Source organism: Abramis brama (assembly GCF_963993115.1).
Source record: "Abramis brama genome assembly, chromosome: 2".
In the NCBI taxonomy this organism is placed as follows: Eukaryota; Metazoa; Chordata; class Actinopteri; order Cypriniformes; family Leuciscidae; genus Abramis; species Abramis brama.
Window position 1 is genome coordinate 26,098,653 of NC_139964.1, and position 15,005 is coordinate 26,113,657.

A 15,005-nucleotide genomic window follows, 5' to 3' on the forward strand; every position below is an offset into this window, starting at 1 on the left:
CGAGAATCTGTGTCAGACAGACAGCAGCGTGTGGATGGCCAGGAGGGTGAGAACGGTGACCAGTGAAGAACTGTTATTTGTGAAACTCCAGCTTTATTTACAGCAGTGTTTATATTAGAGTATATTATGCTGTATACATTTTCTTTTTACTCTGATGTATGGAAGTTACTTTATGTGTGTGAATGATAATGGTTACAATTTCCTTGGCAGTATGAGTGCAATGTGTGATGTCAAACCTTGGAGGCTACTCTTACCCTAAAATCCTATTTCTTTTTTTCAGTTTTATACACAATTGTATTCTGTTAGCTAGACAGAAAACAGTACAGTAACCATTGTCAATGAAGGACTGGGCTAAGACTGAAAGGTGGACATGAGGGATATTTCAATGGTCCTCTGCCATAGTGACAAAACATCTAAACATTTTGACTTGCAGTGCTTACACAATGCCAAAGGGACAAAGCATTTTGGGGGCACTGACTGTTTAAATCAGAAGGAAATTTAGTTTTGACACATGAGTGAACTGTTTTGGGAGAGGTATGAACTTTTGCAGGTGAACCATGGTGTTGTGCCGAACCATCCACGTTATTTTGGCAAAAGCACCAAGAGTGTTGAGAACGTCCGGTCTGTTTCAAGAAATGAGCCAAAGCAATTGAGAAGGATCTTTGCCGTTTTCGTGGCACTGACTCTTTATATGGGAAACAGATTTAGTTTTGAAGCATGAGTGAACAGTTTTGGGAGAGATATGAGCTTTTGCAAGTGAGCTATAGTGATGTGCTGAACTGTAAGACTGTTTTGCCAAATGATCTTAGAGTTTTGAGAATGTAATTTCTGTTTCAAGAAATGAGCCAAACCAATGGAGAAAAACTGTAAATACTGAAAACATTTACATTATACAGTAAATACATATACACATAGTTACATAGATACATGGTATATTAAGATTACATACATTTTCAAGGCTTCAATGGTAAAATTGGATCAATAGTATGCTGAAATGTTGCTGTATTAGCCTTAAAAAAACAAAAACATCTACAGTTTTGTGAAATACCTCTAGAGATGGTGTCAATGGAAGAAAGCCAACAGACATTGAACTTTTTATAGTTTGTGAAACTTGAAGACTGTAAACACAAAAATACATTTGTCACAATGTATTTCATTTCGTCACACAATCATGTGTGTACGTTTATTCTATGACAGGGGCCTGCATTCATGGATTTTGCATTAGGCTCCATACAACACCCTCAAGATTGATTAGTCACATAGTGGTTCTAAAAGGTCACGTCAACTTATGAGCAAATATGGTCGATTTTAAATTGCGTACTTCGAGGAGGTCCTGCGAGAGCCAAGTAAATGTCATTGAGATGAATGGAAAATCTAACAGACTAATTCTCTCCATTTAAGACCTTCTTGAAAGTAGCACCATATTTCTAGAGTAAAACATGAATTTTTAAAACAACATCCTTGATATTTTCTGCAAGATGAAAACATTGTTTATTGGTAAGCAAAAAAATGCCTTTTGATAAGATACATGTGCACTGACAAACTCAATACATGTGTAACAGTAGAATATATAACTTCAGATTTCAGATTTTTAAAAGCTGACACAAAAAGAATGAAAGATACTCTCAGAGTAGATGGCTTATGTGTACTAATAATTTTTATTTAGACAAAAACATAGTATATGTACAACTTAAATAGGTTTCTCATTTATTGAGGTCTGGTGATTGATTTCAGGTGTATGATTATAGTAATGGCATCAGCTGTTTGTTGTTCAAACACACTCCTAATCGCTGCAATATGCCATCAATATAGATTTCTGATACTGAGTAGTTTTTAACATTTTAGAGTGCAATATATGATTAGAAGGCTCTTTTTCAAGGAACTGTGCCATTTGTGTGCTGTGCTTGTCTCTGACTTACTTAAAGTCCCCCTGTAGTCAATCATTTTTCCCCCTTAAAACTCATCTTTGATCACCATTTAAATGTTTTTTCCTTGAAAAAAATTCATGTCTTAAAATAGCTTGTATGTAACTCTACACCCTTGCCTCATTTAGTATACGCGATTCTATGAATATGCAAATGAGCCCCGCCTCCACTCACTCGCTCAGCTCAGAGATCCACTCGTTGACGATCACACGTTGATCTGATTGGTTACAAGGTAGTTTGTGACGTCAGAAACACCAGCGATTTCAAACTGTGTTTTTGAGACTGTCTTTGATTCACTGCAGTTTTAAGGAGAAAATACTCAGCAATGGTGTCGACTTATGAATTTACACATGGTTTGTCTTTAAGCATATTAAAAACACCACATAAACAACATTAAAAGCTTGATTTTCACCACAGGGGGACTTTAAAAATTAAAGTCAAATTGTTTTTATTTATCTGTTTTCTGTATTTACCCAGAAAATGACGCATTTTAGGGGAGAAAAAACACATTTCTAAACTTTCCCACACAAATGTCACAGGTCTCTGATAAGGAACCAGAAACAAATTCATAATAAAAAGTGAGTAATCCTTAAAAAGTAATAATAATAACAACAACAACATTGCAAAGCATGGCATTTGCTCAGCATCTTCTTCAGCAGAGTGATTTGTTAATGCGTCATTCACAGTTTGACGGCGCTGACTCGTGTCTAAAACACGTTTCGAATCAAACAAGTCTTTGGGTTTAATAAAAGAAGCGGGTATTGATTGTAAAGCTTGCTGGCTGACATGAACAGGCTTAAAATATGCCTGCTGAACTATGAGTGTCATCAAAGTTTACATCAGAGGCACATTCAGCATTAACAAAGCACATTCTTTATAGCTTTTATGAACAGCTAAATATACATGCCGACACGCGGAACAAATAACAAACACGGCCGCCGTCACAAGTAAGATCTCTGTAACTGAGGCTTTAAAGCCTTAAAAAATACATCAAACACCAATAGAAATGCTATGATAATATTTGTTGGCGTGAAACTGGCAGTAACTTTACAATATCATTACATAGTGAAATTAAGTCATATGAATAATTATAAGCATTTAACAATGAAGCACATGAACAGAAATAATCCCCCCCAGTAAAACGATGAGGGGAAGAAGCTGAACAACAAAGAAAGCAAACAACAGAATCACCAGCTTGTGTCTCAACGGGCTCCGCTGACACCTCGCGTTTTCCAGTGTGCGTCTCGATAGTTTGATCGGGGACAAGAAAAGGCACTTTGCTACATTTGGCAGAGAGTAGAGGACAGTTTAAACATGTCAATACGCATCAGGAAACGCCACCTTGACCCTTAAACTCGACAACCGTTGAACACCACACCCTAAAGTACTTCAAAATCCCAGATTCCCGAACCTCTCGGACATGTGAACGCTCGAAACGTCCAGAAGCAATCTTTCACATCTCGTTCTACCTGTCATAGCGAGTCCCCAGATGAGGGAAGGGAAGTTTCTGCCCAGTGTGTCGAGGGTCAACAGCTGACTTACATCCATTCTCTTGATACATCCAACTATTATGGTGTAGAGTTGCTGACCCCCGGAAGAAGAGGTGTAAAAAACAACAGTTCGCCTTGCAGATGTTCAGTTTTCAACAAAGAACTCGACCTGCATGACCAAACTGCGTTAAAAAATCGTGCTCAGCAAAGCTTGCACTTGTTTGGCAGGTGTGTGCTTATGTGATTATCAACAGAGAGGATAATTTACTGTGTTTTACACACACCTCTCTCTGAAAACCAATGTTTTTTTTTACTATCATTGATATTATGTGCCTGGGCCGTGTTTAGTCCTGTAATTATGATGCGTTTTGGTCGATCGGATCACAAGTAGACGAGGGAGACACATTCCCGTTCACACCTGGTGTTTTAACCCGTCTCTTTTGTCCACTTTCAGCCACTTCTGTCCTGATTTCTTCGAGGGGAGGGTCTATGGGCGGGGAAATTTGTTTTTTTTTAAAGATCTTTCGATCTAATGGACAAAATAAGCTCACGCTATTTACATATGAACACGACCGGAGAGACGGAAAAACACACGGAGATCATCAGCTTTAGTTTCTGCTCTGACAGCCACAAGATCAGCCGAACGCTGTGAGTGTGTGTTAGAAATCAGGAATGGAGAGAGAACATTGTGCTTGATAAATTTTTCATCTTCAAACCAAACTCGAGTCTCCAGCCGATAGTTTAAACCCTGTCTGACTAGAGCTCTTCCCATAATGTTCACACATTAGATCAGTAGTTTTGTTTGAACACATTCGACCACATGAGCGTCTACACTACGAAAGCAATCCGGTCGAATGTGTTTTCAACTTCCTCTGGAAGTGGTGGAAAGTGGACGAGCTCAAAACATTTTAGACCCCGTTTACACCTTTAGCATCGTCCACTTGTGATCCGATCGACCCAAATGCATCATAATACCAGGTGTAAACAGGGCCTAAGATTCATTTTGGTCTGTTTAAAAGGGAATGCTTATCATTAACTGGGTGCCACCATGTTTGTGTGACATCATACATTTAGCTCAGAGAGTTTTAGATATCAGTACGAGTTTCCAAGTATTAAGTCAAAACTTCTTGGAGATCTGTTGTCCTTTTCCAAGTTGAATGGTAGGCAGTATATCAGTCTGTGTTTGTGAAGGACATGCTGAGATTTTCGCAATCAGCTCTGGCAGGTAAATGTAATACTTTTCCTGTGTGTGTAGGTTTTATTTTCCTCTCCACATCAATCATTAATTTGATCGTAAAGGAGAAAGAGTATAAGGTGATTGCATGTTTGATGCTGGAAATTGCTTGAAAGTTTTGGTTTTAGAGTGTGTGTGTGTGTGTGTGTGTGTGTGTGTGTGTGAGAGAACATTCATCATCTCTAAATCCCCTTCGCTTGTGTCTGCAATCTTGTCTCTCTTCTAAATCCATCCTCTGTTTTCTCATCTTCTTTAAATTGTGTTTAAAAGTGGGGCCCAAAAGTCTGAGACCACGGTGAAAATCTGGGATTCCACGTGTAATTTAAACCAGAAAATAAACAGAATGTGTTTGGGTTTTGAAAAATTTTAAACAAAAACGCTATGACTCGGCGCCATTTATTACTAAGTCACTAATCAAATAAGCAAATTTTGTGACATTGAACATGTGACGTTTCCTCTGAATTGCTTCCTCTTAAATCATGCTTTGCTATGCTAATATATATTTGTGTTTAAAGGATTTGAAGATTTTCACTAGTGGTCTCAGACTCTATTTAAAAATTTGTGGTTTTTCATTTTACAGATATTGCACTCATATCTAACTGTTGAAATACTTCAAAGCTGATCAATTCAAAATAGAGTTTTCAATGGTTTTTCTAGGCCATTCCCAGGTTTCCCATGGCCGTGAGGACCCTGGTGTTTTCCAGCACACACGGCACCCTCCACCCAAAACAAAGTATCCTGGCATTGTTCCTGGGGTCACAGGTCCCGACTGGAACTGGGCGTGGAGGCGACGGGCACCGGGTGGAGACTGAGCTCTGCTGCGCGGGAATGTGGAGTCGCTGGGACGTTTGGGGGCGTGGCTTGAGGCTGAGGCCACACCTTCCACAACAACGCAGAAGAAGAGACAGGCGGACAGACAGACATATCGAAGGGATGGACAGAGAACAGACGATAGGACAGTAGAGCACAGAAAAGGAGATAGCGATAAAGATGAAAACGACAGACAGAGAGAGAAACAGCATTTAGAGTGTGGTCTGGTCAATGATCTGGGGTCTTGCAGGCTGAGGGCTCTCAGACGCACTCAAGCAAGACTCTAACTGCAGATCCTGCAGAAACACAGAACAGGTCAGACAGTGGCACCTCTGCACTGTGTGTGTGTGTGTGTGTGTGTGTGTGCCTACTTAACTATATTTTGGGGACAAATTTGTACCCATAAGGGACCAAAACCTGACAAAATCTCCAAAAACCTCCCTTTAGGGTCGTCCTCATTTGTAAATCTGGTATAAAAATAAAGAAATTAAAGGTTTTTAAAAAATTAAAAAATGCTGAAAGTTTTGTGTGATGGGTAGGTTTAGGGGTCGGGTTAGTGTGTGTGTGTGTGTGAGTGTGTGATGGGTAGGTTTAGGGGTCGGGTTAGTGTGTGTGTGTGTGTGTGTGTGATGGGTAGGTTTAGGGGTTGGGTTAGTGTAAGGGGAGTGAATATACAGTTTGTACAGTAAAAAAAACATTACGTCTATGGAATGTCCCCAATTAGATAGCTAAGTAAACGTGTGTGTGTGTGTGTGTGTGTGTGGTTAATGATGTTAATTTGCACTTTCCCAGCTAACAAAAATATGTTCTGAGAATGCTTTGCTACCATTCCCATTAAGTTATGAAAGCGTTATTTCTGAATGTTCTCTGAAAGTTCAAACGTTCTTTTATTTCTTATGCGAACATTCCATTTTTGTGGGAAAGTTACTTTTGAATGTTCTCTGAACATTCTGAAATAAATAGTAACATTTTTTTTTTTTTAAATCGCCAAACGAACATCTATTTCAGGAGAAAAACTACCATGAATGATGTATAAATAATGTTTTTGTGCTAATGTTTCGAGAACATTATCAAAGACCAGATAACTATGAAAGAGCATTCTATTAAAGTTACTGAAAGAATGTTTGCTCATAACCTTGACAGAACGTTCCCTGTTAGCTGGGTTAAAAATTCAGAAATTAAAAAAGCCCAATAATGAAAATTCTGCCATTATTTATTTCAAAACATGCTTGAAGTTTCATCAGCATTTGTCCATTTGTGTTGCACAGAGAAAACAACAGCATGTGTCTGTTTTGAAACAGCATCATGGTGAGTAGATAATGGCAGAATTACATTTTTAGGTCAACTCTTTCTTTAAATTGCACAACATTCAGCCCTTCGCTTTCCCCAACATATGCACCCATTTACATTTTTGCCCTTTTTTCTTTCTTCCTGTTTCTCATTCTGTAGAATAACATGTTCTTACTGCAGCACAATGTGGTTTTAATTCAGCTTTGGTCTGAGATTCCCTGCTGGTACTCCATAAAACTGTGAGAGCGAGAGAGAGAAGTAACCCTTTTCCAGCAGAATGATGGGATCTGTGAACCGCAATTAGAGCTGGCCTGCTTTACCACTGACAAAATATTAAATCTATGACAAAAAAAAAAAAAAAATCATTATATAATTAAATAAAGATATATTTATTCGATATATTAAATATGTTCAGATAAAGTAATTTTATTTCACACAGAGTAGCTTGACAAAAATAGGCACAATGTATCTGTAACATTATACTTCCGGAGTTTACAGCTTTGTTTTTCTTATAACGGGAGCGATGCACTTTTTGTTTTGTGCCAGAGCGATTTGTTTGTTCTGAAAACTTCAGTGGCGATGATTGATTCCTGGTTCGAGACCAGCAGGTTTGAGGGTCCATTGTCGAGCCAATTCGTCTGCCGTGTAAACATGCAGAATGAGCCAAATTGGTTTCCGTCTCCAACAGTTGTGGAAAAGGGCTAAAAGAGAGAGCGAGTGAATGTGTGTCTGGTGTCTCCACCAATCAGATTCAGTGTCCATCAAAGCAGGGAAAGCCACGGAGAGACATTAGAGCTGATATTAGCTCTGCGGATGCAGTAATGGCTTAAAGAGACCGGCTTTTTCTCATTGATCTCGGATCTGATGCCAGACAATCCTCAGTCACACAGATCTGATTCAGTCTCTCGAGCCGGACTGCTTTGATTTCCCCGATGAATTAACCATGGGATCGTCTGATCTCACTCTCGTTATGCATTCACATTTCTACACACACATACTTGTATTCCCTCATGGTCCTCTTGGTCAAGCTGAACTATCACACAGATTTCATCATCTCTTCTAGTAGGGCTGAGCAATATGATAAAATATACCTGGAAAAAAGTGCGTTTGTTGCTTATTACTTCAAGTGTGGTTAATCCAATCACAAATTAAATGAATAAACATCAATTTTTATATATTTTCTAACATATATCGTAAAATGTTTGAAGAATTATCTCTTGTTTGGCATCAATAAATGACTTTTTACTGATAAATAATTACATTTAATGATTTTAAGTTAAGTATTAAGTATCAACAAAAAGTGTGCGTGAAAATGTCAAATAACAATGTGGTAACCTGGTTGTTTGACCATTTTATTTGTTGAATTTCCAACAAACTATTTTTATGGTAGTGTTTTTGTTATTTCTACCATTACTGTGATACGAAAAGAAACATTGACGTAAGATTTTGGTCAGCCCTTTCTTTCTTTTTCTTTCACACACAGATGCTAATATACACGGACATTGGGAATGTTTATTGGGAACATACGAGTAGTGTTCTCCCTAAGGGCACTAAGGGGGTTATGACTGATAGACAGGAAGACGCACGCACACACGCACGCACTAACAATCCCTCTCTCTCTCTCTCTCTGTCTCTCACTCCATTTACTGCCCACTAAATCAATTTCACTGAGATTGCCTCTTTGGGGAGTGAGGAAGGAGCAACATGTTGGCAGCTGTATCGAATGTGAAATTCTCAACATGTTTGTAATCTACAGAGGATTCACAAACACAGCGGCGAAGGGCCAAAAAAACCCTTGCTCTTATTGTACTGTTGTTATTCTTCTAGAAAACAGCTTAAAGGACTAGTTCACCAAAAAGTAACAATTCTGTCATCATTTACTCCTAACCCTCATGCTGTTCAACAATCCAATCTACATCTAGAGCGATCCTAATTAGATCATGACTTAAATGCTATATTAGTATGTCCTCTGAATGAGTTTTGGGAGAAGTTTTTTTTGCTCACAGTAGCATGACGTGAAATTTCTGCTAAAAATCTCACTTGTTTCACAGAGGTAAGACAGTCCTACAGGTTTGAAATTACATAAAGGCAAGTAACTGATGACAGGATTTTAATTTTGGGGTGAACTATGCCTTAACCAACTCAAAATAACTTTTGGTAACACTTTACAATAAGGTCCCATTAGTTAATATGCATTTACTAACAATGAGCAGTGCATTTGTTACAGTATTTATTAATCTTTGTTAATGTTCATTAATAAAAACATCAACTGTTCACTGTTAGTTCATGTCAGTTTAAGTCCATTAAATAATATTAAAGAGGTATCTTTTAATCTTTGATCAAAGTGACTCCTTGCAGCGACTTCTCTGATGATGTGTTTACTGGTGCGAATAGCAAACCACAACCATCCAATCAATTTCTCAAGGACAAAATAAAGTGCACTCAGATATGTCAGAATAGGGAAGAAAAGACTATCGCAACTTCCGTTTCATGCTCACTTTAACTAACGTAAAAAATGTGAGTCTTATTGAAAAGTGTTACCAAACTTTCATGATTTAAAACAAGCAGCACATCAGATAAATGCAAACAACAGAATGTCTAAGACTGAAGATATCATTGTTCTAGCAATATAATCAGGGCTTGACATTAACTGGTTTTCCAAGGTTAATAGCCACGCAGCATTTTCACTAACCACAATTTTGACATCGATACCATTAGGAAAAACTGCCATATAGATATTTTTAATACTATCTCATAATTTGGCAGCAGGTTTATTAGGCTGCTGTCTCTTTAAGACCTGATGCACGGATCCATTATACTGTTACACATCCCTTTTCTTTCTCATCTGTTTACATTCTCTTAAAAAAAAATGACTGTGTTTACGTGAATACTCACCAAGACCGACATTTTGACATTATTTTGTGTGTATGTGAATGTTTAAGGACAATAAGCAGCAAAAAAGACCACAATTTTGTACTACAAGGCGACTTTGTTGTATTTGGGTGTGAGCATAAAATCTGCTGGAATTACCTGCGTAAAATTACCTGGTATCCTGTATCTATTCTGCTGAAAATAAGTATTGGAAGCGTTTCAGATATTTCAGTATTGATATGTATCAAAAAATCTATATTTTTGACAACACTACATTGCACTTAGTTTATTATTTCAGATCCCTTTTTAAAAGACTACAATTGAGGAAAAATGTAATAAAAATTAATCAAATTCAACCCGCCAAAGTGGCTAGTAGAAGTGACTGCAGTACACGCCACTAGTGTTAATGTCAAGCTCTGAATATAAACGTTCAACAAATTCATTAAACAATGTGTGATGTGCTTTCAGAGTGACTGTACCTGGCTGCCCTGTACGTGTCCATTAAAGTCATTGTTCCGAGGTGTCAGGAAGGAGTCGTGGGTCGTCGTTTTCTCTGTCCGCGGCAAACTGGGATCGCCATCCTCCACGCCGTTCGCCTTGCGCACGCACAGGACCTTCCGGAAGCTCTGCTTGAAGTTGTCGGACAGGAACCCGTAGAGCAGCGGATTGGCACAGCTGTTGGCGTACGACAGGATGACGGCGAAGAAGTACACCCCTACCACCACGCTGTTCTCCGGGAGTATGAACACCAGGTTTACCATGTTAATGATGTAGAACGGCAGCCAGCAGAGGACGAACACCACCACGATTATCACCACCATGCGGGTCACCTTCCGCTCGGAGCGCCTGCGCTTGGTAAATCCCGCTCGCGCACCGGACGACTTCACCTTGACTACGATGAGAAGGTAACACATGCAGATGACCAGCAGGGGGCCGAAGAATCCGAGCGTTGCCGTGTAGAGTATGAACGCTGTCGACCAAACGTCTCGTGGCTCCGGCCAACTCATGTTGCATGAGTGAAACATGTCCTGAACGTCAGAGAATATCACCACGGGAAGAACGACGACGAACGAAAATGCCCACACCGCCGCGCTAACTGCTTTAGCTACTCGTGGCCGGCGCCACCTAGTGGAGCGGATAGGATGCACGACTGCTAAATAGCGATCGATGCTCATCACTGTCAAACAGAAGATGCTGGTGAATTGATTTAGCGAGTCTGCCGTCATTACAACGCGACACAGGAATGAGCCGAACGGCCAGTAGGAGAGTACGTTTTGCGTCGTAAGGAAAGGGAGGCCCAAAATATACAGCTCATCGGCCACGGCAAGGTTTAAAATGTAGATGTTTGTAACCGTTTTCATCTTTGCGTAGCGCAAAACCACGTAGATGGCCAGAGTGTTGCCGGTAAGTCCAACGATAAACACGGTGAATGATATGACCGCAGTAACCATCGTGCTGCTCCCTTGGAAAGGCATGCTTTGATTTGACACATTCTCAGTGTAATTCCCAACTGGGGTTCCTGAAAATCCCAGTCCAGTGGAAGAGGAGTTATAATCCCCTGGGATGAACCCCGTCCACCCGGATTGGTTAAATGACCCCATTCTGGATCTGGAATGGACAGAGAGATACAAAAGGGTCAGAAACAACAAGTCTAAAGGTGGGAAAGGGAAGAGTGACTGGATGGAAATGGAAGAGAGTATAATGAAGCTCAGTGGCAGGGTACATAGTTTCTCTTTATGTTTGCATGTGTTTGTCAGAGGGACAGAATAAGGCTTATGTAAATTTAATGTGCTTGATTTACAGTGAGAGATCAGAGAGACTGAATCAGTGCAGATGATCACACCTCAGCTATAAAGATCAGAGCCAAAACTGCAAACCCACACAAGGAGACTGAAGTGACACAACGCATGCATGCATCTCTCCCTCTTTCTCTGTCGCTCCCTGTCTCCTGTTTTCTTTCTCTCCTAAGAGCTGCATAGAGGCAGAGCACATTTTAGTCACACCACCACTGAGATTCATTTTTTTTTTTAAACTATATAAAAAAGCCTCCATATTTCAAACACATCTGATTAAACTCAACAGCTCATTATTAGAAACTCCAAGACCTGAAATGGATGTAAAAAAAAAGAGACATCCAAAATGCTTGAGGACTATAGGGGTTTATAATCACTTGATATCTAGTGGACCGAATAAGCTTTTTCAAGCTATTATACAAAGTCAAAACACAGTTAACTATTGGGTTTTTTTTTTGCAGCAATCGCAATGAAAATTGCATTTTTATCAATGCATTCATTGATTCTGGTATTTCTATTAGTCCAGAGATCAATATTTTCACAGTCCTTTTTCTCTGGATTTGAGCACGGATAAGTCAAAACTGTCTGTCGCAGCACAGATCATAGTCTAAGAGACTTGATTTGGTTTCAGTCAACCTGAAACTAGATTTTATATTCCTTCCACTATGTATCAATCTATTGTATTTCAATCATAGTATTTCACCATGTATAGCATCTCTGTTGCTGTGGGGTTTTTAGTCAACAGTCCATTTACACAAATTAGCAGAGTTTGTTAAAATAGTTGAAAACTAATTTAAATAAATTAGTATATAATTATATTATAATAAACCATATTTAATTGTCAACACAATAAAACCACAATGACATGCATTCAGACAAGAGTCAACTATTTGATGAAAGTAGAAAGTTTGAACTATGTTCTTTTCGGGACAAGGGGCAAGGTTGGGGCAACTTGTCACACGCTGTAAATATAATTAGTTAGACTTACTTTTTAAAAAAAACATGCAAACCAATTGCCTTAAAAATATATAATAATATAAATGAAGTTCCAAGTGCCCAACCAAATGGAACACCGATCACCATAATGGTGAACATCAACATCAATTTATTAAGTCATCTTATGCGAGTTGTATTGACAATTCAACATTCATGATGACTTTGGGAAATGAGTGAATGCAACTAAAGATAATTGCAGAAGTGGAGGAAATGAGTGAAAAGTCTATTAAGAATTGCCCTGCCTCAAAAACACATTTTTGTTGTTGTTGACAAAATAGCACTCAAACCAATCAATTAATCTGAACTTGGGTTTTCTGAGTAAACAAGGCATAGTGAATAGTACAGATTACTAGATTTTTACAATTAAATTAAGACATTAAGTAAAGTTAACTAAAAAGTGTTAGTTAGAACAACTGTTCGATTTTACAGTGCACGTCTTAAATGCATTTATACAATTTATGTATTTTATTTTGAATAATACACATCATTTATGTATGTGTATTTTTTGTGTAGACCTTCCCTGGACCTCAACTCATAACATTTGCCCGCAGAACAAACGAGGAAAAAACGCACTTATCTTTTATGGTCTTATCACTTATGAGACTGCAGGGTCTCAGCTGGATCTACAAAACATTTTCTTTCAAACTAACTGCTTCCACCTTGATATAAACTCAAGACAGTGAGAAGAACGGCGGCGTGCCGGTTTTTCTTGCGTGGTTGCATTCCTCAGAGACATTATTTATGATTATTGTTTAAAAATAACACTTTGCAAACTCCGTGGAAACAAACAAAAAATCATATTTCAGGCAATGATATTCGGCTGTGGTGAGGTTAAAACAGAACATTATTGGTCATTTCTAAAGAAATTTAGAAGCACTGCCCTCAAAGTGTGAACGAACACAGTCCTGCAGTAGCCTAAGTTAAGAATATTCTTACAATTATTACTTCAAGATTCCTTAACTTGAATGGTTTTCTTTACTAAAATGAACTTAAATCAAAACCTCACCATAAACAAAAATGTTCCTCTGGGCTTACCTGAGTAGCCTATGTATCAGTAAAACGCAGAGAGGCGTGAAACATCCCACGAAGGAGACGAGAAGAGTATGTACAAATAACAAACACTGATAAACATTGTTGAATCTGTCAAGGAAAGTATCTGTTAAATTAGCCACAGGACAAGCTCTTCCGTGCGCGCTCTCGCTCCACACCAGTGCTGAGCCTCGCGACAGGTGATGGCATCTGGTGCCCGACTCACTCTGAGATAGAACTAAACCGAGAGAGAGAGAGAGAGAGAGAGAGAGAGAGAATGCGCGCGATCGCAGTTTAGTCGCAATCCTGCAGTCAAGCCGTGCGCGCGCTCCATTCACAACGGATTAATATCCCACACAGAAATAATGATTTAAACCACAACATGATAACATACACAACCTTTGCCCATATGATCATTTAAGGAAATAATAACACATTGATATTTATATAATCTGTGAAAACTTGTAAGCTGTAAACACAAAATTACAGTTCTTGTGTTTTAGGGAGTTTTTTGGTATTTTTGGTAGGCTATTCATGGCAATTAATTACATTGTCTTTCCAAATGTTCATTACTACACTGTAAAAAATGATATGGTCAATAAGTTTTGACAACATATGTTTTTACATTGACTCATAATGAGCAATTTTCAACTTAAGATTCAAATAATTTTTAGGTCCATTTCATGTCATTTAAGTTGAAATTACTTTTATAGCCAAGTTGATTGTACTTAAAAATCTAAGGCTGCAACTTTTTTTAACAGTGTATAATGGGTTCGAACTTTTACTTTTGAGTTTGTAGCCTATGTAATTCTCTGTGTTCATTACAAAGAGTGTCAAAATGCAGGAAATCTTTTTAAAAAGTAGCGAAAGAGAATTCTTATTTCTTATTTTTGACCTTTTCTTGACAGGTTTTGTGATATTCACCCCTCTGTGCATCTCTCAGAAGTGCCAACAATGTGGCACATCCAATATGAACTAGCTTTATCCGTTAAAATAAATTCAGTCACTTCTCAGCGGGAAACAGAGGGTGAGTTTCAATCAGCAGTTTCAGTAATCAGGGAGTCGGCCATTTTCACCCAAAAAATGAAAATTATCCCATAATTTACTCCCCCTTCAAGCCATCCTAGGTGATTATGACCTTTTTATTTCAGCCAAACACAGTCAGAGTTATATTAAATATAATATCCTGGCTCTTTCAGCTTAATGGCAGCGAATAGTGTACGAGTTTTTAAAGCTCCATAAAGTTCATCCATGCATGATAAAAGTAATCCATACGGCTCCAGGGGGTTAATAAAGGACTTCTGGATCAAAGTAAAGAATTTTTGTAAGAAAAATATCCATATTTATAACTTTATGAACTATGATCACTGGGATCCAGCAACAGCCCATTGTCCTTACCAGTGCCCGAATTCATGCACACTATACACTGATTCATGAACTGATTCAGCAAACAGATACGACAAAAGAGCTTTGAGGTGTGTGTATAGAGTCAAGGTACACAGAACACACTGTTCCAGGTGTTAATCGGACAGAAACAGAATGCTGTCTTTCATCACGACATCACTGG

General features: G+C 38.6%; 1 protein-coding gene across 2 annotated transcripts; it reads right to left on the minus strand.

Moving 5' to 3' along the window:
• Positions 1 to 1,467: 1,467 nt before the first annotated feature.
• LOC311074092 (somatostatin receptor type 5) lies at positions 1,468 to 13,633 on the minus strand. 2 transcript variants are annotated; one of them, XM_084100423.1, is made up of 3 exons: positions 13,445 to 13,633; positions 10,100 to 11,228; positions 1,468 to 5,528 (listed from the first exon to the last, which is right to left on the minus strand). In XM_084100423.1, exons 2-3 carry the CDS (start codon positions 11,219 to 11,221, stop codon positions 5,406 to 5,408), a joined length of 1,245 nt encoding a protein of 414 aa, XP_083956549.1. In that variant the 5' UTR covers positions 11,222 to 11,228; positions 13,445 to 13,633; the 3' UTR covers positions 1,468 to 5,405. The 2 variants fall into 2 exon arrangements, with proteins under 2 accessions (XP_083956549.1, XP_083956550.1); XM_084100424.1 differs by having other exon boundaries at positions 5,389 to 5,755.
• Between the last annotated feature and the right edge of the window lie 1,372 nt (positions 13,634 to 15,005).